At 48.7% G+C, this 23,026-nt stretch overlaps 5 protein-coding genes and 2 non-coding genes across 7 annotated transcripts; 1 reads left to right on the forward strand and 6 right to left on the reverse strand.

Moving 5' to 3' along the window:
• Positions 1–1,293: 1,293 nt before the first annotated feature.
• On the reverse strand, positions 1,294–4,446 carry STEHIDRAFT_163721 (uncharacterized protein; the record flags this gene model as incomplete). Its single annotated transcript, XM_007311442.1, has 11 exons — positions 1,294–1,332; positions 1,400–1,601; positions 1,648–1,760; positions 1,825–1,956; positions 2,019–2,198; positions 2,249–2,389; positions 2,462–2,593; positions 2,944–3,206; positions 3,442–3,773; positions 3,833–4,076; positions 4,161–4,446. The coding sequence occupies 11 exons, from the start codon at positions 4,444–4,446 to the stop codon at positions 1,294–1,296; spliced, it is 2,064 nt and encodes a 687-aa protein (XP_007311504.1).
• Positions 4,447–5,451: 1,005 nt separating this feature from the next.
• On the reverse strand, positions 5,452–7,578 carry STEHIDRAFT_69546 (cytochrome P450; the record flags this gene model as incomplete). Its single annotated transcript, XM_007311418.1, has 10 exons — positions 5,452–5,518; positions 5,592–5,879; positions 5,936–6,017; positions 6,075–6,264; positions 6,381–6,512; positions 6,573–6,688; positions 6,743–6,891; positions 6,955–7,143; positions 7,200–7,332; positions 7,386–7,578. 10 exons carry the CDS (start codon positions 7,576–7,578, stop codon positions 5,452–5,454), a joined length of 1,539 nt encoding a protein of 512 aa, XP_007311480.1.
• A 323-nt stretch (positions 7,579–7,901) lies between these two features.
• On the reverse strand, positions 7,902–9,158 carry STEHIDRAFT_69631 (SET domain-containing protein; the record flags this gene model as incomplete). Its single annotated transcript, XM_007311427.1, has 2 exons — positions 7,902–8,499; positions 8,569–9,158. 2 exons carry the CDS (start codon positions 9,156–9,158, stop codon positions 7,902–7,904), a joined length of 1,188 nt encoding a protein of 395 aa, XP_007311489.1.
• An 879-nt stretch (positions 9,159–10,037) lies between these two features.
• STEHIDRAFT_126501 (uncharacterized protein) lies at positions 10,038–17,527 on the forward strand. Its single transcript, XM_007311443.1, is given in 38 exon segments — positions 10,038–10,281; positions 10,362–10,622; positions 10,678–10,717; positions 10,783–10,868; positions 10,936–11,043; positions 11,094–11,165; positions 11,230–11,293; positions 11,359–11,823; positions 11,903–12,005; positions 12,080–12,195; positions 12,263–12,274; positions 12,335–12,373; positions 12,440–12,508; positions 12,572–12,650; positions 12,663–12,669; positions 12,777–12,903; positions 12,961–13,034; positions 13,094–13,228; positions 13,312–13,352; positions 13,405–13,455; positions 13,515–13,536; positions 13,612–13,705; positions 13,772–13,972; positions 14,039–14,337; positions 14,395–14,443; positions 14,501–14,701; positions 14,781–15,335; positions 15,404–15,559; positions 15,619–15,634; positions 15,697–15,750; positions 15,813–15,891; positions 15,963–16,002; positions 16,087–16,248; positions 16,319–16,487; positions 16,569–16,683; positions 16,748–16,774; positions 16,837–16,974; positions 17,039–17,527. 31 exon segments carry the CDS (start codon positions 11,628–11,630, stop codon positions 17,441–17,443), a joined length of 3,831 nt encoding a protein of 1,276 aa, XP_007311505.1. The 5' UTR covers positions 10,038–10,281; positions 10,362–10,622; positions 10,678–10,717; positions 10,783–10,868; positions 10,936–11,043; positions 11,094–11,165; positions 11,230–11,293; positions 11,359–11,627; the 3' UTR covers positions 17,444–17,527.
• Positions 17,528–18,103: 576 nt separating this feature from the next.
• Positions 18,104–19,632, reverse strand: STEHIDRAFT_163725 (uncharacterized protein; the record flags this gene model as incomplete). Its single annotated transcript, XM_007311444.1, has 10 exons — positions 18,104–18,349; positions 18,415–18,484; positions 18,542–18,582; positions 18,642–18,712; positions 18,778–18,797; positions 18,860–18,968; positions 19,023–19,113; positions 19,167–19,319; positions 19,375–19,499; positions 19,569–19,632. 10 exons carry the CDS (start codon positions 19,630–19,632, stop codon positions 18,104–18,106), a joined length of 990 nt encoding a protein of 329 aa, XP_007311506.1.
• A 966-nt stretch (positions 19,633–20,598) lies between these two features.
• On the reverse strand, positions 20,599–20,694 carry STEHIDRAFT_t370. Its single transcript has one exon. It is a non-coding gene; the product is annotated as a tRNA-Glu (tRNA).
• A 1,570-nt stretch (positions 20,695–22,264) lies between these two features.
• STEHIDRAFT_t369 lies at positions 22,265–22,358 on the reverse strand. The gene has a single exon. It is a non-coding gene; the product is annotated as a tRNA-Glu (tRNA).
• Positions 22,359–23,026: the final 668 nt, after the last annotated feature.

Genomic DNA, 23,026 nt, shown 5'->3' on the forward strand with positions numbered 1-23,026 from the left:
AACCACTAACCAACAAAATAGGTGGGGAGACACCGCAAATGTCAGTAGGATCGTATTCTCCCTGAGCTCACGTCGATCAGTGCGATAAGACTCTCGCTACCAGGACATCGCCGCTGTGTTCATCACTCTGAAAGAGGTCGCTACAGCGCCGGAATCGAAGCTATTGAGCCTCATCGTTAGAGGTAGGGAATCCTATTCTGTAGTCTATATTTTGGATATATATTCGGGAATGTCACTTCCTTGAGGACCCTTTAAACAACTCCATGAGCTGTGATATCTTAAGGTGGCGAAAGTAGTCCACCACGGTTTAGTGACCTTTCTGGTCCATTATTTCTAGCTAAATTGTCTCGACCACACGTTCAGAATGACGTTTCCTCAGAATCGATATTGGTCGGGGTACACTTCTACAGAGGCATCGAACGTGCAGGTTTGGGGAACCTGAACGGAAATCTCTCTGGAAAAATGTCTGTATAGTTCATACCGCTGTCATCGTCGAGGATGGGTACACGCAACCCACACGTCAAGCGATGCTCTGGCCAGTCCCTTCATGTCGTAGTATTAGGGAACATTGAAAAGTCAAAGGCAAAAACGGACGTGCTCACTTTTTCTGGCAAGCTCTCCCGCAGTATCGCACGTCCTGACATCCCTTGCATCGTTGACTAGATCTTTCTGTACATCCTCGTCGCATGCATCGCCGTTCCACCTCGCAGATGGACTGCAGCTCGCTTAAAACGAACCAGATAGTTTTTGTATGGTATACGTGAGATTCTGGAGCGGTTTGCCACCACCGGTGGATCATAGGGTCTGCTACGAATGCAAGATCGAGACATTCGTACATGAGGCGAGATCGAGGCAAATCAGGGCGAAGTATGGGAAGGAAAGCTGGGCTGTTGTCGACAATGCCGTGAATGTCTCTAAGAATACAGCTGACATTGTCTGGACACCACTGTTAAGTATTTAGACACCGTTGGTTAGAAGGATACGCACGGAGATTATTAGTCCCATTTTTCCCGTATCTCAAAACACCCTCTAGACCTTCAAACAACCTTGATTTTGCACAGACCCTGAGGAGCGATCCTGTCTGTTCTGCCCAGCGTCCGTCAACAAGGTTCAACAAGTGTCTTGTGAGAAGCAAGATGGCCGTTACAGCGGCTACGCTGTCGTCACCTAAGGATGGCACAAGCTGTCGGGGATCGTGGAGGAGAGAGAACAAGTAGGTAAATATTGGCAGAGAGCGACACATAGTATTCATGAACGATGTGTCCAGATTGGAGCCCACGCGTGAAACTTGGCTTAGTGTGATGAGAAAGCTACAGGCTGCACATAATTGCTCTAGGCGCAAGTCAGTCGGGCGCTGTAAAAAGTTGTCTAGAAAACGTCCTGGAGATCCATCCGGAACGCCTTGAAGGAAGGCGGGAATGACATGTGGTGGGACAGGATGGGACTGCCTATAATTGTAGACCATATTGTCCTTGCGCGGATCAGGATCGAACGCGAGGGAGAAGCAGTCGGCAGCTCCACCGGCGTCATGTGCATGGGTCGTGTGCATCCAAAAGCGGGAGATAAGTGGAACAGTTTTGTCGTCGCACGAATCGATGATGCTGCGTACAATCAGCTTGCGATTAAGCACAATGACTGACAGCCTACCTGAGAAACGACGGCTCCTTTCTCATTAATTCAGCTAGGAGCCAAGCAAACACTGCACGCTCAAACACGTGTGTTGGTCCCGGGAGGAGGCTTCTCTGGGGGTCCCGCCACATCTAATTACGAGAGTTCCATAAGGATGCGTTAAACACACAGATCGCGAACGACATTCCAACTCACCTGATCCGTCAATGCTGTCCAATAACGCTTTATACAGAGAATGAATTTTTGATCTCTCGACGAAAGGGGACTCTCCAGGTGATGAGCACCCATATAGAGAATCTCCACAGGGATATGATAAGACGATTCCATCTAGAGGAAACAGTGATTGAACGACAGTTATCGAACCCCGAACTATGGACCGAAAGGCGTACTGTTTCTCTGGCGGCTAGTCTTTGCTGTTCCGTCGTATCCAGATTTTCAGGAAACTTCATCTCGAGATTGATAGCGGCTAGGCAGAGTTGTTCTGCAATACCATAATCCACAAGAGCTTTCCAGGAAGATCCGCCTTCCCAGGCGACCTCTTTCATAGCGAGCATGGACATGGTAATATCCTACGACTCTTGATAAACGGAGCTCTTAGACAAGGGTGATGGTTGCGTACAAGTCCAGTATACCCCCAGCGATTGCGATTCGGACCGACTTGATAGAACTCCACCACTCGCTTCGGGTTTGTTTCGATAATCTTGCGCCACGCAGATTCCGAAGGCATCGTGGGTCTAAAGAAGGGAGGGAGTCTTCGAGGCTGTTTGTGTGACATGTCAGCTAAAGTCGGGCCTTTTCTTGGGAGTGATAGCGCTGAGAGGGCCGGGCTCACCTTGTTCGCGAATATCGGAGATGGCGAGCGCAGGGCTGTGGGATGGTAGAGAGCACGACGAAGAATTACTACGTCCGCGACGGAAGTCGAGATCAAATATAGGCGTCCAATCCGGAAGAACCGTGTGAAACTCTATACGGAATTAGCCGGTTTGGTGAAATCGAATACGGTGTGTGGCCCTTTGGTGGACCTAAGCATGCCTCTCGCTCCCAGTGGGGGTTTTTTTTCCTATCTAGCGTTGATTATATATACATTTCCTCAAACAGGAAAAAAGTAATGCCAAGATAAGGACAAGAAGTGTCAAGCAATGTCTGTAATTTACATTAAAGGTATCTGAATCGGAGAAGACGCACTGCACAATCGAGCCCGAGGCCTGCGCCCAAGCTTCCTTATGATCATAAGGGACGCAGACGCCGCTCAACAAAAGGTACCACACGAGCTTCCCCGGTATTTGGCTGTGTTATTCCAGTTCCAGGGCGTACCGGTCTCCGCACGACAACCTTCCGTCGTCCAGCGCTCTTCATATCTAGCCCCAACCTATCCGCGATATCCTGCAAGGCCTCCTCTCGCCTTAGACTCGACATGATTCCAGATATACTTGATCTCGGCGAAGCAGCAGCCCCTGTGGTGAGCGTCCGCGTTCCTGCATGAATATCCAGTACGCTCGGGAGGTCCAAACTGGGCGGTGAGAGTACAGCAGGACTCGCGCTCGGCCCACTGCCGCGGTCTAGGATCTCGGTCATGTCTATCGACAGTGAATCATCGTGACGGTGGTAAGGATGAGCGACCCTGGTTGACCTGTTGTCGTTTCTTCGATTTTCATCGAAATGGTCTGTGAATGGAGTGATAGTCCCGGGATTTTCCGGGTGAAACGTGTGACGGGAGGAGGCGATACGTCGACGGCGCCATAATAGAAATGCAAGGGCGGAAACGGCAGTGGCCACAGCCGCGGCAGCAACGGAACCAGCAATGATCTTGACCCGTTGTGCGTGCGATGAAGCAGATGAGGGTATTGTTGCTGATGGTACGAAGGAAGGTGAAGCCGATGTCTGCGATGATGTAGGTGATGGCGCAGTCGACGAGGAGACAGTCAATGGTGAAGTCAGTGGGGCCGATGTGATCGAAATGGAGAAGCGAAGAGGAGATAATGTTGAATTTGTGGGAGTTGAGGTCCTTTGCGTGATTAGACTTGTCGGAGGGACTGAGGGTGACGTGGGTATGGTGGATGGAGACTGCGGTGCGGGCTGTGTGGTCGACGGTCTCAAAGAGCTCCAAGAGCCTATTGTGGAGCTGGGTAGTAGAGGTTCTAAATCTGTCCTGAGAAAAAAGAACTTCAGAGAAAGAGCACCCTGAGGAGAACCGTGTACCTACATGTATACCGCATAGTCAAATAAAACAGGACCGTCGCTGAACAAGACCGTCCCGACCACCGTGTGAAAGCCTTGCTTCAAGCCCTCCTTAGTGAAGACGGTCTGATTGTACTGGAAGTCACTGTCTCCCGTCCCAATGGCGTCCAAACCTTGAGCAACAAGTGTAATATCCTTGTCGTCGAGCGTGAATGAAAGCGATGCAAAGGTCCCGACTTTGATGATATTGGAAATCCAAATGGCAGTACCTGTAGCGATCCTTACGATGATCAGCTGCTTTTTACAGATACGATCATGATAGACATGGTAGGAGGTGAGACGAAAAGACGTACCATGGAACTGGATCGTGAATGAGGGTGGCTCTTCAAACAAGCTACCGGCAGTCGCGTTGTGCCAAGTCCCGTCAAGAGCGCTACATGGGTCGTCTGCGACATTAAATTCAGTACAGTTGAACTCTTGCCATTCCTCGGCAGGGCTGTAGATGGGCTTGAGACCAGTCACTTCGTCCCCGGCCTGATCGTCTATAGTCACATTCATTGGCACGCATAGGGCGTCCAGGAAAAGGAATGTCATGAAAAGGAATGTGAGAGCGCGCTGGAACGGACGACCTGCGACCATTAGTCTAAGGACTGCGGGTAAAAGGGCTAGGAGGGAAACAGGCCGGGAGACTTAGACTCCGAAGCTAAGCTTTATGGAAGGCAAGTGTTGAAACATCTCACATGGAGTGCAGGACTGACCGGATCGCCAAAGAGACCATTGTAGGAGACAATGCGATGACGCCGACCGATATAGGAACCCATTCAAAACAAAGACCGAATTTGGTAAGAACGAAGGACTGCAACAAAAGTCTGTTCCTGACGATCGTAGCCCTGTAGCATTGCGTGGTGCCTGTCTTCATGTGGTATACGGGAAGCGCAATAGGAAACAGTAGTCTTTCTCGAGGGTGAATGAATACGATCGCAATTGGTCCGATTGATCCTCGTCAGATAGCCACTAGAACGCGCAGGAGCCACCAACTATGGATTTAGTTCGAGTCGAGAATTGAAAGCAGAAACGAACGCCCTCCGAGCACCAGCAACGAATATCACGTCTATGAAAGCATAAGCATCTCAGCCATAATTTGAGATGCCGTAGATCATATGTACCTGGAAATGCATATATGCCGAGAGGGGCTTTGCCCAGCGAACACGTAGATGAGCCACTCAGCCTCGGAATATTTTTCTTGGAGCCTGCACCTGAAATGTTCGGAACAGCTCTATGTGGCAATGTACCGAGACTCGCCACCGTATTACAGCACTGAACCTGTTGAGAATCAGCTGGGCCACACGAGACCTTTCGCGAGGTTTCCATAGATTTTCTCGAGTAATGGATCTGGGAGGAATACCAACTTGTCGCGATCAACGAGTGTAGACAGCCGTCAAGGTCCTTAAACCTCATCGACCTCGGCATGGAGCCTACGTTGCACTTCGAGCGGAGCTGGTAAGAGGAACGTTATGGAGACCACGCAACAAGAGAAACCATCACAGGAGAGCCATGATGATATTGATGTTCGTTGTCGAATATCGCCTTAACGAAAGATTAGAATACTGAGGCACACAAAAGGTCTTATGTACCACTGTTTCATCACGAAATGAGCCTCTCAGCTTCCGGAGACCTCAGTTCAAGCCGACACCTGAAAGGTGTAGGATGGCTGAAAGATCCAAAGATAATCGTTCCATCAAGTTCAGCGTCAATAGGTCCTGATTAGATCTCAATCCACACACCTAATCGTTCCTCCTGTGTATTCCACCTTTGTCTCCACCGGACATCCATCTTCGTCAATACATGGAAGGATGTTGAACACCGAGAGTAACATAGCGGCAGTGATGAACAGCGAATCTTCGGCGAGATGCCGGCCTGGACAGATGCGCCTGCCATATCCGAACACAAAGGTCCTCGGATCGGGATTCGTCTCCGTCGCAGCGGGGCGCTTATCGGATGAACGGGGAGGGTAGCGATCCGGATTGAAGTCGAATGGGTTTGGGTAGAGAGCGTGGTTGTGCAGGATTCCCCTACAGTGCAACGCGGATGATTAGGATCACTGCGATATGGCCCGCAAACTACCTACCAGTTATTCGCAATGACGGTAGATCCAGCGGGAAGGTAGAAGCCCTCGTAATGATCGTCTTCCGTTAGCAGGTGCGGGATTCCTAGTGATCAGGGAGCGTTGGTTCATCTTGTAGTCACGCTAGTCACAGCAGTCGCACCTAGATTTGCCACAGGATTCCAGCGGTGAACCTCTTTGAGTACCGCGTCCAAGTAAACCAGATCGTCTCGATCGTCGAACGTGGGAAGACGTGAAGATCCAACAACTTTATCGATCTCGGCCTGGGCCTTACGTTGGACCTCGGGGTTGATGAGCATGGCCAGGAAGAACGACGTTATAGCGGACACGGTCTATGGTGAAACGTTAGCAGTAGTCCACAGAGATGAATAAGGCCACGCACCGTATCAGCCCCAGCTGCATGAAGACAGAGAGGGTTCGTTATTAATGACCGGCCAGTGGCATAAACGAGAAAGGGAAACGACTTACCAACGTAGAATGCAACGGACGTCCACTTGAGAACTGTTTCCTCCTCTGGAGTTGGGTTCGGATTGTTCTCGATGAGGCTGGCCGTAAAAGAAGGTTGCGCCGTACCATTTTGCTTTGTATACGATTAAAATTCACTAGGAGACCGGCAGAGGAAACCATCGGTAGAGCGTACCAGCTGTTGCGAAATATACTTGTATGGCTCGTCTCTGAGGTCGATCGTCGTCTTTCTCCATTCCCTCGCTTTGCGCTGAAATCCCGCACCAGGGAGCCACTCGGGTATGTGCCTCACTGGGAACGAGTCGTTAGGCCCAAAGGAGCAGAGAATCAAAGAAATAGACATACGTTGAGGCAGCATATCGACAAGAAATGCACCGGGTGTACTCGCTACGCTGAATTCGTGGTCCGCCAGCTCTGCGAGCTGTAGAAGCCAGTCATCGTCTTCTGTTACTTTGTGGGCATGCGACATCTGTAAGACCGTAGCCGCCACCAACCTATGCGACATTCGTTCACTACCCACGTCAAATGCAAGATGTCGTAGGAAGTGAGCTACGTACTTTCTAATCTGCCCGATGAAGGTAGCTGGAGATACCTGGAGTTGGCGCAGGAACTCCAGATTAGTATCCTGGATCATCCTGTGCCAGCCCCGCACTTCCCGAGGTGCTAGTGCTTGACCCAGATACTTGCGTGCCAAACGATGGTTCGGATCGTAGGGATGCAGAGGTATGCTATCCACGTAACCTATCCTGCAACTCTATATCGATATGGCGCGCATTATCTCAAGCTAAGATAAGCGACGTACATTTCTCCAGCCATGGTGAGGGTTGGCCTATCCGAGTATATGGCACTCCTTCTGTCGAGGAGGTCATGTACCACCTTCGGAGAATTTAGAACGACGATGTGCCGACCGAGGACGGTGAGATGCACGATATCGCCTGAACGCCGATTCAGCAACAGGCAAGCATATAATGAAGTAGCGGAGCCCTACCGTGATCTTGAGCCATTTCCGTGAAGGCAAGCCACTCTTTATCGGTGGGCATCTGGTGTGCGTTTCCGATCATCGGCAGCGTTCTCGGACCTGGGGGGTATGGAGGATGTTTCCTAGACGAGACCGCATTATGCACTACAAAGCCAGCAAGACCTATGGCAATGTAGGAAGCGAGATTAAGCGAAGACGACATAGGCAGAAAGAAGAGAGATAATGGGAATGCGAGTATATGATCCCACCCATGTATATACTTGTGCGTTCCCGATCGGCTCTCCGATGGTCCTAGTTTCAGTATAAGGGCATGTCTTGATTGGGAAATTGTATGTCACACTCTCACGTTCTCTACAGCTCAACAAACTTCAATGGCGGACATCAAACGCCGTAGCTCAGTCATCCATCGTTTTTAAGAGAACGAGTAGTAGCTGACGAAGCGATGACAAAGAGGTTGCTGAAGCAAAAGCAATGTCAATATCGTCCTCCACTCAAAAGTCCACCGAGTATCAGCTCGTACCTTTACTAAAACACCAAGCCCCACCAGTCACTCCGCTCAGGATTCTCCGCCACCTTCGACCATCCTTCATCGTGTCCAGTCGCCACTTTCGCCAAATGCTCTGCCACCCTCGCCCAAAGTATTGCATTCTCCTTATCTCCGAGTGCGCAATATACCTTCACCAATGGCTGTAGCACCCTCGTCCATACGTCCGCAGGCCACGTCTGCTCTCGTTCCATTGTGCGCGCCATATTCAGATACCGATCAATCATCTTCATATCCTCCTTCTCCCTATCCTTTCCATCCATAGAACTCGCTCGAGATACCCAAGCCCTCAATTCCTTCTCGTGCACGTCGTATCCATTATTCTTTGCCCATGTTTTGAGAAGCGACCTCGACATGTCACTGTACTTCAATTCCCTGCTTGCAGGTGGAAGGGTGCATGCTGTGCACGAGCAGGTGAAGCCGTACTTGCGTCGGAGCTCGGATTGTCGGCTGGACGACGGTAGGAGAATGTCGATGTACGAGGTAGTTATCTCGGAGCCGGAGGTGATAGGCTGTAAGGCTCGAAGTTGGAGCGTGAAGTTGGTAGAGTCAAAGCGCCAGGACGTGGCCGGTCGACAGCTAAATAAGTACATCATGGACCGTCGTATCAATGAGGATCCTAGGGTAATATCTTGTGTCGCAACGCACCTATGATTGACTCGAGCGATATGTTCCGCCACAGCAACGTAACCTCCCTCCATCTTACTTCCTTCCAACGTCCCGATTCCAATCCCGTTCGTCAACACTCTCCCAAAAACTTTCCCCTCACTACTCTCAAACGCGTTCCCCAAACTCAAAAAGGCCTTCCTTCCCTCGACTGACATGCCCGCCAAAATCCTCTCTTCTAACTCACGGTCTCTCCGCTCCGGCGTAAACCCAAACGTTACTAACAACGACCGCTCTTCAATCACCACTTCTCCCGCATCGATATCCTGAGTCGCGAAGACTCCGTGTCCTCCACCAGAGATCTGTGACTGTGCGATGGAATGAGTGAAGGTGGGCGGTGTATAGTTCCATGATGTGGCGTTGGAATACCGGTCCCAGAGACGTTCCCCAACGGAAGATTCCCAGAAACATGAGACGCGTGTAGAGGATGAAGATGGCCCGAGAGTTTCAAATGTGGGTTTAAGGGTGGAAGCCGTGAGACGTTGGCCTTCAACGGATGGGGGCTCTGGAGGAGTGACAGGTCCAGTGGGTATTGTGATGGACGCCGAAGAAGCAAGGGAGAGTGAAGACATAGCGAGCGATGGCCGTTCGAATATAGCAAGTTTTCGACGTTATTCTGTGAACGAATCGATAAGCCCATTGAAAGCTTCATCGAGTAATACAGCCCACGCAGTAAGATAGTATACCGTTGGTCGAAGGGTGCTGGTTACGGAGCTAATACTCGACGACGCTTGCTATGGTCCTCTCGGAAGCTGAACAAGTTTTTGACGTCTACTAACATCCATTGTATCTAACGAGTAGGTGTTGTGAAACTCACTGGCTAGATGAGGCGGTGGATCGTGGTTGATGTTTACAATCTCGCACTAGTCGTGTTCGAAAACGTTGCGTCTATGTTGGTGTCACCGTGTGAAAATTGTGGCACCTGCGGGTCGTGTGGCGTTACCGATGGCTGGATGGGAACGGAACCTCTTTCCCTCAACGCCCACTTGCTACTTCAACCAACGCAGTGCGCGGACTTCGATTCATCTTTTAAGTACCTGAAATATCGCTTTCATCTTGAGCTGCTCTGGCTGCTTTCAGTTCGACAAGTATTCGAAGTCAGTTTTCTATCTGAACCGTGAACAAACAAGCGGGACAAATGAGCGCTTTGTGATGGAGGTCGTTGGTGCAAACCTCAGGCTATCGCTCGGTGTCGTAGGCAATGGAGAATTATCGGGAGTGCCGACAGGTATGTACGGCTCAATAAGATATCTTGTGATCAACATCGGTTGATGCGAACCTCGTTCAGCATAAATAATATCGGGAGTTCCGGAATACAGGGCCAACAAGGCACGTTTACACAAATATAAGAGGCAGGGATGCGCTTTGGACACAGGCTGTCTGCCTACCTGGATTCTTGAATTCCGTTCTCTACTCATCCGAAGCTTTGAATTCCCTGCCTCTGCATTACACCTGGTTGTACTCGGAAGTGGCCATCTACGCTTGCAAAGACGAGGCATACTTTTTTTCACTTCATCAGCAGGGCCATAACGGAATTTCTCCGGCCTTGTGCGGCCTCATAATGCTTCTCGATTCTGTGAATGACCGATCTCATCATTTTCTCCTCAGCGCTTGCACCCAAACCTTGAAGCGTCTGGAGGAGTCGAGGGCAGTCGGGCGCTCGAAATTTATAGACAGGCACATAATACCTCCAATGTTCGCATCTGGTTCAATTTCATATTTCGTCGCCTCCCTTTGGCCTGTCGCCGACGCCCATGTCGTTGGTCCATGTTTAGATGCTGAAACAATCACAGTTGGATGGAACTGTACGCATGGGCACTTCGGCCTGCTCACGAGGAACATCCGAGATGACAGGCACACTCTTGAAGACGAGCTGCATTAAAACCTGCTCTTCTATGGGAATTTCATCAATTCATCCCGATCCCCTCGACTTGAGGGCATCAGAGGCATCTTCACAATGCTGCCCGACTTCCTCATGGTTTTGGTGGTTACTTTATTTTCGCTTCTCTCCTTCCTCCCAGCCGCAAATGCTGCAGGTACTGATTTCATGTCGCCTGAGCTGGGAACCTTACTGACAAACCTTGTCAATAGATTGTACCACCGCAACCGTTGGCGCTCCGTACAACGATTGGTGCGGTATTCTACTTTGTTGTTGTTGCCTCTTTTTCAATCGCAACTCAACAATGTTCTCCATAGTTATGATATCTGGACTGCTGCTGGAATCACATCAGACGATTTCTACTCGTATAACCCAGGCATAGACTGTAGTCTTCTGGTCCCCGGTGTGTATCCTTGCCGCTAAATACACCGCGATAGCTATGCGCTGACCAAAACGGCTTTATCTTGTAGGCCAGAAAGTTTGTATTTCCTCCGGCTCACTCCCTAGTGACGCTCCAAGCCCATACCCAAATGGAACCTGTTATGAATACACAGTCGTATCCCAGGATACATGCTCTTGTGAGTTCTCGTTACATGCTGTGACTCCGCTTTGCTCACCCTTGACGAAGCCATCGCTGTGAAATTCGATATTACGGCCGACGATATCGAGACTTGGAACGAGGACACGTACAAGTGGGAAGGTTGGCGATTTTATCTCACTGTAATCCTAGGAGAGATAGCTAATATCTAGGGACGTGGACGCAGGATGCAATGGCTTGCAGATAGGTTTCGTGCTGTGTGTTTCTCCAGGTACTCCACCTCCAATCCCGTAAGTGCAACGTTACCAGGTCATTGCGCGGTTGATACCTGACAAGAATGAGTTACGCCAAATAGCATCGATCCAAACGCACAATGTGGTCCGACCAGCTCTGGAAATGCGACATGTCCGTTGAACGCATGTTGTAGCGCATTTGGCTACTGTGGTCTTACAGACGAGTTCTGTTCAACAACCGTACGTACTGTCTATATTGATATGCGCAACTTCCCGGTACCTGCTCACGCATCCATGACTTTTCATTAGGGTGCCAACCCATGGTACGTGTAAAATTCCCTTGTTTCTCGTATCATGCCTTCGACTTGTGTAAGAAGTGTGCTGACATGTGATGAACAGCCAATCAAATTGCTTCATCCCATCACTACCTTCCTGTTCCGCTCCATCCTCTCCGCGAAAGATAGGCTATTACGCAGGCTGGGCCACAGGTAGACCCTGTGGTGCAGTTTACCCTTCGCAGATCGATTGGTCCGGATATACACATGCACATTATGCATTCGCAACCATATCAGAGGACTTTGAAATTGGTCAGTTTGCGTATTATAATCGGTGCAAATTATCGGAAGGTTCTACATCATGCTAACTTCCCTTCGTCGAACATCGTAGTGATCGCTGACACGGACGTTCCGCTTTTGCAAGAGCTCGTTGCACAGAAGGTATATGCAGGTGGGCTCAAGGTCGTTATCGCCGTTGGTGGATGGACATTTTCGTGCGTCATCTAACTCATCAGGCAGTATCTGACATCACGAATTCTTAATGACAACTTGCGACTCGGTTTCTTAGCGAGGCTGACCCTTCGCAACAAATATTCTCGCTCATGATTGCGACCGCGACATCGCGATCAACATTTATATCCTCCGTTGAGTCCGCCTTGAACACATACGGGTTGGACGGGATAGGTGAGCATTACGTTTGTCCGGGACGCTAATGTTGTGTTGATCGCTAATTGGAAACTTGTGAGGGTAGACATCGACTTTGGTACGTGGATTGTTATACGAATGTGGCATGCATGAAATATTTACGAGATCATCCACCAAGAATATCCGGGTGCCGTGGAACGCAATGCCCCCGCGACAGGTATGCTTTCCTTTACGCTAACTTGCTTACACCATCTCTGATTTGTGTCATAAAATTATTGCTCAGACACTCCGAATCTCACTGCTTTCTTCAGCGAGATTTCGGCTGCGTTACCGAACACAATCCTCTCTATCGGTATCTTACCACAGCGTCTCTTCATCTTAAAATGACTCATTATTGACCCGTAACTATTACAAGCTACACCGGCTGGGTACTGGTTCCTTAAAGGATTCGAGATCGACAAAATCGCTGACTACGTGACATATATGAACATGATGTGTAGGTGTAGTTTCTATATATCTTACCTTTCACTGTACTCATTCAACGGGGCGTGGACATCCATAGCCTATGGTATGCACTGTATATATTCTGCATTTCAACAATATTTTTAAAAGGATGTGCAGACTATCATGGACCTTGGGACACAAACGTTACCGACCAGCCTTCAGTGACAAATCCGCAGACGTCGATCGTGGATATAGAGACCAGTACTGAGCTCTATGTTCGCGCGGGTATAGACCTTTCCATTGGTGAGTGGCTCCTCATTTTTCATTCGAGCTGGTACTTGCTTAGGTCTTGTGTTTTAGTCAACCTCGGTCTGGCGTGGTACGGACGAACTTATCACCTCCAAGATCCCACATGCACTGGCTACAATTGCACGGTTAGCCTGATTTAAGCGCTTCTGACCGCGATTTACAAGGCTCACAACAAGCGGGATAGATGACAGGCGGTGGGGCAGCGGGTGAATGTGATCAAGCATCCGGCGTTCTCGCCCAATTCGAAATCTTGGATATGATAGCCAACGGAAACGCCCCAATATACGACGGAGGAAGTGAGACGTACTGGTTCAACACAGTAAGTTACATCCATTTATTATCCTCCGTTTGAGCTCCGCCAAATCTGTCCTGAGATGAACGTTCACTCGTATTGCTTGTTAGGACGGAGACCTGGTAACTTTCGATCAGGATGATACATGGAGGTAGGCAAGCTTTCTACGCTGTTTCCCTCGCGCACTTATAATATGCCAATAGCGCAAAGACCGATTTCGCGGAGTCGACTTGCTTTGGAGGTACCTTCATCTGGTATGACCTCATCATTGTCTTCATGGTGATCCGCTTGCCTTACCTCACTACTTCTCGAGGTCGATGGATCAAGTTATTCCGGTGTGTAAATGGCTTAGTCACCGAACGCATGCGTGCCAGCCTTGTCGCATTTCTAAACAATACAACTGTCTGTAGGGCACGGACGGCACAGGCGTTGGATCCAACAAAACCGGATCAGGTAGCGGCTCAGGCTCTGGGGAAGCACCGACGTATTCTATAATTCCATGGAGTATATATCTGACATTCTTCCTCTCGAAGAAGAAGCAACTTTCTGAACAGCTATTCCATGTTTTAGATCCCAATCCGTACCCAGCGTCCGCAGCGCCATCCGAGACTTTCGTTGCTTCAGGTGCTACTTATGTTATCCCGGTGCCGACAACGACAACAGCTATCACGGTCGGAGGAAATGTGATTACGCTTGGCCCAGGAGGGACACCTATAATGTCCTTGGTTCCCACTGGCGTCTCACAACCAAACGCTGTCACGCCAAGTTGGAGTATGTTCATGTTCTATACTATCACTAGTGAGCTGTATTTATGACGACCTCACTCGCATTTCTTAGCGTATCAAATCGCCCCACCTAGTGGCGCTAGGACCTTGACATTTACCGCGCCAATCAGTGGTTCGACAACCTATGCAACCTCCATTGTCGTTCCTGCGACGCCCGGAGCTCCTGCAGCGACAGTGACCGGCCCGCCTGGCGACACTAACTGCGACGGAAGCAACCAGTGGGCAGTTGCCTATGGCCCATCAATAAGTGGCTGCCTCCCGGCTGACGTCGGAGTCCCTGGAGGCACCACGCCTTCCGCGGCCCCACCAAACGATTGGACAGGGGCCTGGATAGATCCTCAGCCACCATTCGTGCGTAGTATCAATTGTATCATTGCGTTTACCCGTAACGTATACGTCTTCCTCTAGACGACATCGAATGTTGCTCCTTCCGCTTCGTATTCGTACATCACCTGGAGTAAGTGCTTACTATGAACAAGAGCTTCAGGTATGCTTACTGCAGGATGCAAAATAGACCCGAATCCATTCCCCCCTTCTTCGGCATCATCGGAAACAATCATTCTTTCTGGGACCACAACCACGTTTTCTATCCCTTCGACAACGACGTCTCTCTTACTTGCTGGCGCAACGATCACATTGAACCCAGGTGGAACGCCCATCAATAGCCCTGTTCCGACTGGATTTTCCATAGTAAGCGGCACCACGCCGACTTGGAGTGCGTCATTTTATCTACACTCAAGCTTTCTGACACTTTTACACAAACAATTCATCACCCTTTACTTAAACGTTACTAGCATATTACATCTCGCCTACTCCTAGCGCCTCTACAGTCACATACACGGCCCCACTTACTTCGGCACCTACTTGGACTTCAACGGTCCCTATACCTTCTGCTTCTAACGCTCCTGCATCTACTGTTACTGGGCCACCTGGAGATCACGACTTGTGCGACCAGTCTACGAACGTCTGGAGTTTACTGTTCGGAGGGTCTATTCTCGGTTGCATGCCTGCTGACGTGGGAATCCAAGGTGGTATCACTCCTAAACCAATGCGTCCACCTGGGTGGACGGGATCGTGGACGGATCCGTTCCCAATCGCTACCGGCGAACCTGATGATGGCAGCGAACCAAGCACGACTACAACTGGAACGTCGACGTCTACATCATCAAGTTCAAGTTCGTCTTCCTCCGCACCAGCATGCACGCCTGCCAACTTCGCTGAGTTGTATAACTCTTACGATCTGCCGGATGATCCTGGGAATGCGGATTGGGAGGATGAGGGAACTGATCCTGATTACAAGCGTAAGCGTGGCCTACTGGGTGCAAGAGTTCCAATTTACACTCCACGACGTATGTAACAGTCCTTACTCTACGACTCTGCATTGACATCTTTTGACGCTCCCGGTCTCCAATTCCAGATATCGCTGTTCAAAATTGTATATCTGTGGAGTCTCCTCAGGCGGTATTGTTAGGGGCGGGTTCATATCTTACCCTTGACGATACAACGTTTTACACTGGAACAGATCTCTCGGTATCGTACGTGAACAGTCGTCCCTCTCAGCGTCCGTCTGTTCGTAAGTATTTCTCTCCATTTATTCTCTCAGTGGCCAGTATTGCTGACTCCCCGCCGTAGAGGAGCATATATTTGAGTAAGAAATCACATCAACGTTTCATGACTTACCTCTAACGACATATTTCACTTCGACTCCAGGCTAGGATACATCAATCAGTTCTTCACAAACGGGCCCATCACAGACTGCGATTGGTATGTCCCATCTATACTCATATTCAAGGAGGTTACATTAACTCGGTGCGTCGCATATAAAGGATAAAGAGCAATGCATTTAACTATGTCCGTGCCGACGGCTCGACGTTGGGAAGCGCTATTCTCGCCGCTATTGATAATGTGAGCGTTGTTTATTGAACAGAGTCTATTACTTCCAGTTATCATCGATCGCTTACACTGCTCGTAAATAGACAGATAACATGGTATGGGCCGACGTCCCAATGAATCAAGGTAATTGCTGGCAGCTCGAATATATTAAGGCCAGACATCATGATCTTCTCTTGACATTATTGCCTTCTATCACGACGTATCTAGCAAAGTCCAATGTGGTCAATGGAAACTCGAACTCGGCATCTTCGCCTCCTCAACTAGCGACCATGCAGTATATCCGGATCAATCAGGCCGGCGACACTAACCTCGAGTCCGACCTTGCCGAACTTGAAACCTTTATCCGGAACCAAGCAGCGTTGGGAGAATGTCAGTTCTAAAATGATGTCGGATTTTATGAAGCATAAAACTCATATTGTGACATATCTTATTTTCATAGATTTCGGAAGAACGAGCTCAATATTCTCAGCCACAGCCTTGAAAGTTCAGAATTTGTTGGCAGAAATTACGCCACCGACTAATGGTATCCCTGATCAGTCAACGAGCGTTCCTTTACTGTTCTACAACTGGCTGCATGATTTGGTCTCGGGATACCCCAACGGGTGTGTGTAAGTGAAATTCTTTTCAGTCGTTGAAAACTTGAGCTTCTGCCGGGTATTGATTGACGCAATGAACTTCGGGCTCTACAGATCTCGTTCTGGGTATACATGGACCTATTACCAAAATACAGTCCAACTTCTCATCGCTTCCGGAGTGATCGATCAACAACTCGAATGTAGCCTGCCTCTTTACAACTATGGGATAGTGAGTTCTGTTTCTCTCGTGTCAAGACGTCCGTTTGTGAAATGTGCTGAAATTGTGCTATTAGCTGAACCCATCTTCGTTCACATACACGGTATGGTCTCGACGAGAGTGCTGAATCCGTAAATTGTCTGACGTTGACACATCATCCAACAGGACCTCCTGCCGGTCGCACCCACGTCGTCGCGTTGCAATGTCCCGGGTAGCTTAGGATATCCTGGATACCGCGATCCTCAAGGGAACCACTACATCCTTTTTGACGACGAATTCACTGTTATGGGCTCGGGGAGAACGGTTCGTTCCACTCCGCTCACTTATCGGATGTGAATAGATGCTAACATAGTATTTCTCCACTCAGGATTCGTATGCCATCGGAACTGGAACTACATTGAGTGGAAGCCATCTTCAAGCAACCGATGTCAGCGGCACCACCGGCTGCGGTGGTGTTTACTCCCTCGCCGACGCGACTCCTAACTCTGGCGACACACCAGTCTACGTCAACTTCGACTGCGCTTCTCAAACGGATCCCGGCGGCGCGGGCACATTTAACACCATGACTTACTACATCAACAATCAGCCACTTTCTTGTGCTATTATCTTCAATGACGAGGACGAACACTCTGCGACGTCCGCATTTTTGTGCGGCCCCGACGGTAACGCTGTATCTACGTGTGCCAGTTCGGTGGCTGCGGGTGGTGATTCTGGTGACGAGCCGATTATCATTAGTACGGTTTGGTTTACACAGTTGAATACAGGTACCTAATTATACGAAGATTTCTTTATTGTGATCATCTTTTTGTCTCTCTTGGTAATTGGGTAGTCAATGGTAATTTTTGTTGGACGCTTGACATGACCTGGATTGGAATGCTTCAGGGATGATTGTTTTGGTAAATATTTCGACTTTAAAAGGAGATCTCGCAGAACTCTAAGAATAAAGCCAAAACATGTAGGTTTAGCTTCGAGGTCTCCGCCTTTTCTGACCATGATTCACGGCCACTTTCTTCGATCTTGAGAAGCTGGTAGTGCACATCAGATCTCTGAGATTTGTGTCGATGTTTATTCACGTAAAGTGAAGGGAGATGGCTATCGTTCCGAAAGCATCTGTGAAAATAGCAATTATCACTGCTGTTATTGATATGGGCAAAGGTGAAACCGATGAATGGCGAGAAAACGTTCAGGTGAAGTGGTGTACTGCCTCGTCGATAGCTTTCCACTGTGAGAAATAATTCAGCTTGGTAGTTGCGGGGCTCGGGCAACCAACATCACTGATATAGTCTTTATTACAATAGGCCTTTGTAGGGCAAGCGTTGTGAGGATTCATGAGAGCATATACAGGAGACATATATATGTGTATATTTCCTTCTCAAGTCATCTGAGTATCGACGCCCCTCGCAAAAATTCAAGGTACACAAAGCTTCGCATTTCAAACTGCCTCAGTGGACACCTCCGTCTCGCCGTCTCCGGTGATTGATGCACCATCGCATGTGTCCCTCTTGACCTGAACATCGCGAGATATCTTTACACACACATGATTTGTGTCAGATTTTGCAAAGGTAGACGACGAGAGCGAATAGGAGACAGCATTCATGGAGGTGCTCATGAGTAGAGGGCTTTGGAATCGAGTTCGGACTATGATGAGGCTAAATACGAAGCCGATGATGGGACTACCCTGTATGCAGGTCGATACAACCAGTGATCAGTACCATATGTCGGACAGAGTTCCGTGGAACTGACCGCATTTACACCAGGGAATTGAATGTTGGACCCGCAGAGATACGCAATAAACGTGTATGATGTGCATATGCTGTAAACAAGGGAAGTGGTCAGAGGGAATGTAGTTGTGGGAGTGAAACAGACCTACGTATAGATGGCAGCGCTCTCGATGATATAATTCAGCACCCTCTAGTAAGCATCCCTCGCTCAATATGATGACTGTATGATACTTTGAGAGAGCAGCTCACTGGAACAGGTGAAGGCGTGGCCGTGATATCCTTCATGGATTCGTTCCTTCTCCATACCCAGTATGCGATCACTACTACATACGTGCAATATGTAAGCACACGTGACACAAACAAAAACTTGAGGATGGAGACGGACAACTAGAGTACACGTTTGTACTGTGGACAAGTTTGGTAAGCCATCGTTGGATATTTTCAACTCCATGAACAGAAAGACTTACAATAACGTAGCCACAAAGTATATGGTAATCCAAGGTCGGAACCTCGATGTGAAGATGTGAACTTCCGGGTCGTTGGTGGCGAAGTGGTAGATGACCATTATCCCAGCAACTGTCGATAGTTCCAGCTTTCTACTTTCGCAGAAACGTGTGCACTGGAACGCACCTAATATACCAATTGTGGTGCAAGCAGGCAGTATGCATATCTTGAGCTTGATCTGGTATCTCAATGGACAGATGTGGTACAGACGACAGACCTATTCGTCACAGATTGGTACTCGTTGACACAACTCAGGGGTATGAGACGTACCAGAACTACATCCGCTACGATAGTCTCAAGAATGTAACATATGGCTTTCGCAACGTTGAGCCCTTGTCTCAGGTCCGCGTAGTATACCGCAGGGTCTCCTAGCTTATGGTGGATGAATGCCTCGAATGCTCGCGATATGTCCAGTATCCAGTGCTGCGACATGATCAGTGAACTTGCGAAATGTATAACATGAGAATTCTGTCGTTACCGTGAGAACACAGAGGAAAATGAGCATGGATATCAGTGTCAACGGTTTCGTCGGTCGATACTGCGACGTCGACTTCTGAAAAAGAAGAACATAGATGCTAGCGCAGAAGGTTACTAGATACATTCCTATATGTGAGGAACACGTTCAGCGCGCATCATATGGTCAACATGAACCATTGTAGAATGTGAACTAACCAAAGAATACGGTCTCGACGATCAGGCCTGCTAATTCGGCAGGAGGCAATGGAATGGGAGACATTGTTGATGGAGAGAAGGTGAATCTATACCTCTCGAAGGTAACACAATCCGATGGGATGGGGTATAAGTACTCAATGGCTCCCATTGCGGTGAGCATTTTGGGCACAGTTGTTACCTACTCATGTAGATGGTACATCTAAACTGCCTGGATCATCCGCGTTTCCCGCAATATCATTAGTCATCAAAGAACTGTACTTGCCTCGATGACGCCCGCTAGAAAGCTTTGTTAGGCCTGCCGCCGGACTCCATCGGAATGTCACAATCAGCACGCCTGGAAAGGATGCTCTTCATGGTAGTCTACTATTCATTTTGGCTAGTAATGTGGCTGGATGACAGAAGTGTGACCTCAGGTCGAAGCTATGAACCATGTCCAGCGATAAAGGACAAGCGTTCTAGAATGATGGCAAGGAACTCAAAGATAATGATGCATCAGTTGAGCATTCTCGTGATACACATACGGTGCGCTACAGCTGTTGGGGCGGGAAAAGGTCTAATAATATCCAAGGACGGTACTTGTGCAAGTCGTGCGATATTTGGTTTGCACAAGATACATAACTTCTATAAAAGGACTTGACTTACTTGCTACTACAGTATCTAGTTTAGGCAGCTAAATATAGCGGCTAGCGTCGCGTATAATCACTTCCGAGATTGCGAGTAGAGCGAGATACCACCAAGTGGTTGAAGTAACATACTAGCGCTGAACAGTGAAGTCGGAATGGGAGTATCTGAATCTTATCAAAGTGTACTTTATATCGTATGAGGGAAAGCGCCGAAATCAAAGCGAACGGTGACTGTTACCCTGAGTTACAACATGAATCCAAGTCTAGCTAGGACCGGAAACAAAAACTCGAACGCCGAGTGGCTTCAAATCCCTGGGCGAAAAAAAAAATCCTTTCGCAAGACCAAGATCAAGATAAAGACATCGAGACAGGTGCGCAGAGCAAAGGCTATACATTCCTAGCGAATGCTCGGACACGAGGACTCGAACCTCGATCTGCTGTTTGAAGGAAAGAAGGAATTTACTGATGAAAGACGGCGATGTTGACCCTTACACCAGATCCGATAGCATTGCACAGAGCGTCCTCACCGGAAGATCGCATGACTTTCGGGGAAAACAAAACGCCGCTGTGTGGCACAAGCAAATATCACTCGGGAGTACCGCGGCAAGGCAAAGACGAGCAGAAAACAATGTTTCTGCCGGCCACACAGACACAGAGCAAAAAGAAACTGAAGTCGTGGGGCGCGTTCGGACACGAGGGTCGGAACCTCGATCTGCCTCTTCGGCGTCTTGTCGTATTATTGAAAGACGGCGATGTGACCCTTGCACCATATCCGATAATACTGTAACACGCAGACGCGCAGAGGACTCGCCGGGTGGTTACCTAGAACAAAGGAAGACACGCATTGTCAGAATCAGACGGTGCTTCTCATGAGAAACGAAGAAACGAGGAAGGCAGAACAAATCAGCCCCCGAAATGCAAAGGAAAAACATCTAATCATCATGAGCTACACCGAACCCAGGGACTCGAACCCTGCACGACCCACAGCGAGCAACATACGTATAAATCTCGCTGGATAGCCGTTAGACCATCATCCGATGGTTGCATTGATTACCGGAGATTATGTGGCATTCGAACAAAGCGAAGCAGGGATTGCGTGAAACAAAGGAACGTACACCAAGGCAAGCCATACTTCGAGTCCGAGAGGAAACAAAGCAAAGTGAACAAAGGGGAACATAAGAGGAGAAAATGTGTTCGCATGGATATTGTCGAAATCCGAATCCAGGGAATCGAACCCTGCACGACCCACGACTAACAACATATATAACAAAGATGAGGATAGTAGCGTGTCAACGACTCGATTAGGGTTCTCTAGGTCGCGCTTGACTTGTTGAGACGAAGCTGAAGAGGTGCCCAAGGGAGGAAACAGACCAGAACAAGTCTGGAGATTTTATTCAATGTATCTACGAGTTTTTATACGTTCAGACTTAATAAAAATACCTAAGCATGAATGACTCGAATGAATGAGAACAATGAGAGAATAATTGCGCGATATAGAAAGCTAGCCAATAAAATCAAGAGCTTTCTAAGCAATATTCAAGAGTAACGAATAGAGAGACAAGGATAAGAAAATGGCTCAGTAATCGAGTACAGTAATAATCATGTGAGCATTACAGAGCAACACAAGATCAGAGAACGCTCGAAGAGGACGATAAGGAACGAGGGGGAGATGATCTCGATAGAGATCAGCGAGGTGGCCCGAGCTGGGTGGCGTAAGTAAGATCGCCGGGCCGGCAGCCGATTCAAATCATCGCTGATTTGACTCGTCTGCAGTCTTCGTGGCGAGGGTGTTTTTGTTTTTTATTTCGCTCATGCATTCGTAGGTAATAGTACTAATATATTTTATAGTACTACAAAAAGTTCATAACATAGCGTGCTCATGTGGACAAAGCAGAGGGCTGGTCATGCGATATGTGTGAACCTGAAGCCACCCGCGATCACGACGTAACGAATGGTCCCATCTCTCCACCAACAAATTCAAGGCATACCAAAGAATTCCTCTCGAAATATCAAAATATCCAGCCAGCCAGCCGGACGGATGAATGACAAAACATTAAAGAGTCGCGGGGGATGTTCGGACACAAGGACTCGAACCTCGATCTGCCTCTTCAGCTTATTTTGAAATGGACATTGAAAGACGGCGATGTTACCCTTACACCATATCCGACGACATTGTAGTCCACAGACTCGTAGACGACTCGCTGGAGAGCTCCCTGGAACAAAGGAGAATACATACGTCGATTCTGAGACGAAACGAAAAGCAAACAATTGAAGAACAAACGAACTGCAAAAGCACAAAGGAAAAAGGAAAGAAAACATCACAGAGAACCTACACCGAATCTAGGGAATCGAACCCTGCACGACCGACAGCCAGCAGCTCATGTATACCGATGCACACGTATAAAGCTCGCTGGCCAGCCGTTACACCATCATCCGATGGTTGCATTGATCACCGGCGGATTATATGGCATTCGATCAAAGAGCGTGAAGCAAAGGAACGTACATCTTGGTAAGCCATACTTCGAGTCCGAGAGGAAACAAAGCAAATCGAACAAAGGGGAACAGAAGGCCTCCGGAAATGAAAGCGCGAAAAATGTGTTCGCATGGATATTGTCGAAAGCCGAATCCACGGAATCGAACCCTGCACGACCCGCGGCTAGCAACGTATATACGAGCACCTCGCTCGTACATCTTCAATTCTTTCGACTATTATTCTGGTCCCTGAAAGACGGCGATGTTACCCTTACACCATATCCGACGATAGTAAACAGACAGTGCAGCTCACCGAAGAGTGGAGTGGAGTGGCTTTCGAACGAAAGCAAAGCAAGTCTGTCG

Source organism: Stereum hirsutum (assembly GCF_000264905.1).
Source record: "Stereum hirsutum FP-91666 SS1 unplaced genomic scaffold STEHIscaffold_27, whole genome shotgun sequence".
Lineage (NCBI taxonomy): Eukaryota > Fungi > Basidiomycota > Agaricomycetes > Russulales > Stereaceae > Stereum > Stereum hirsutum.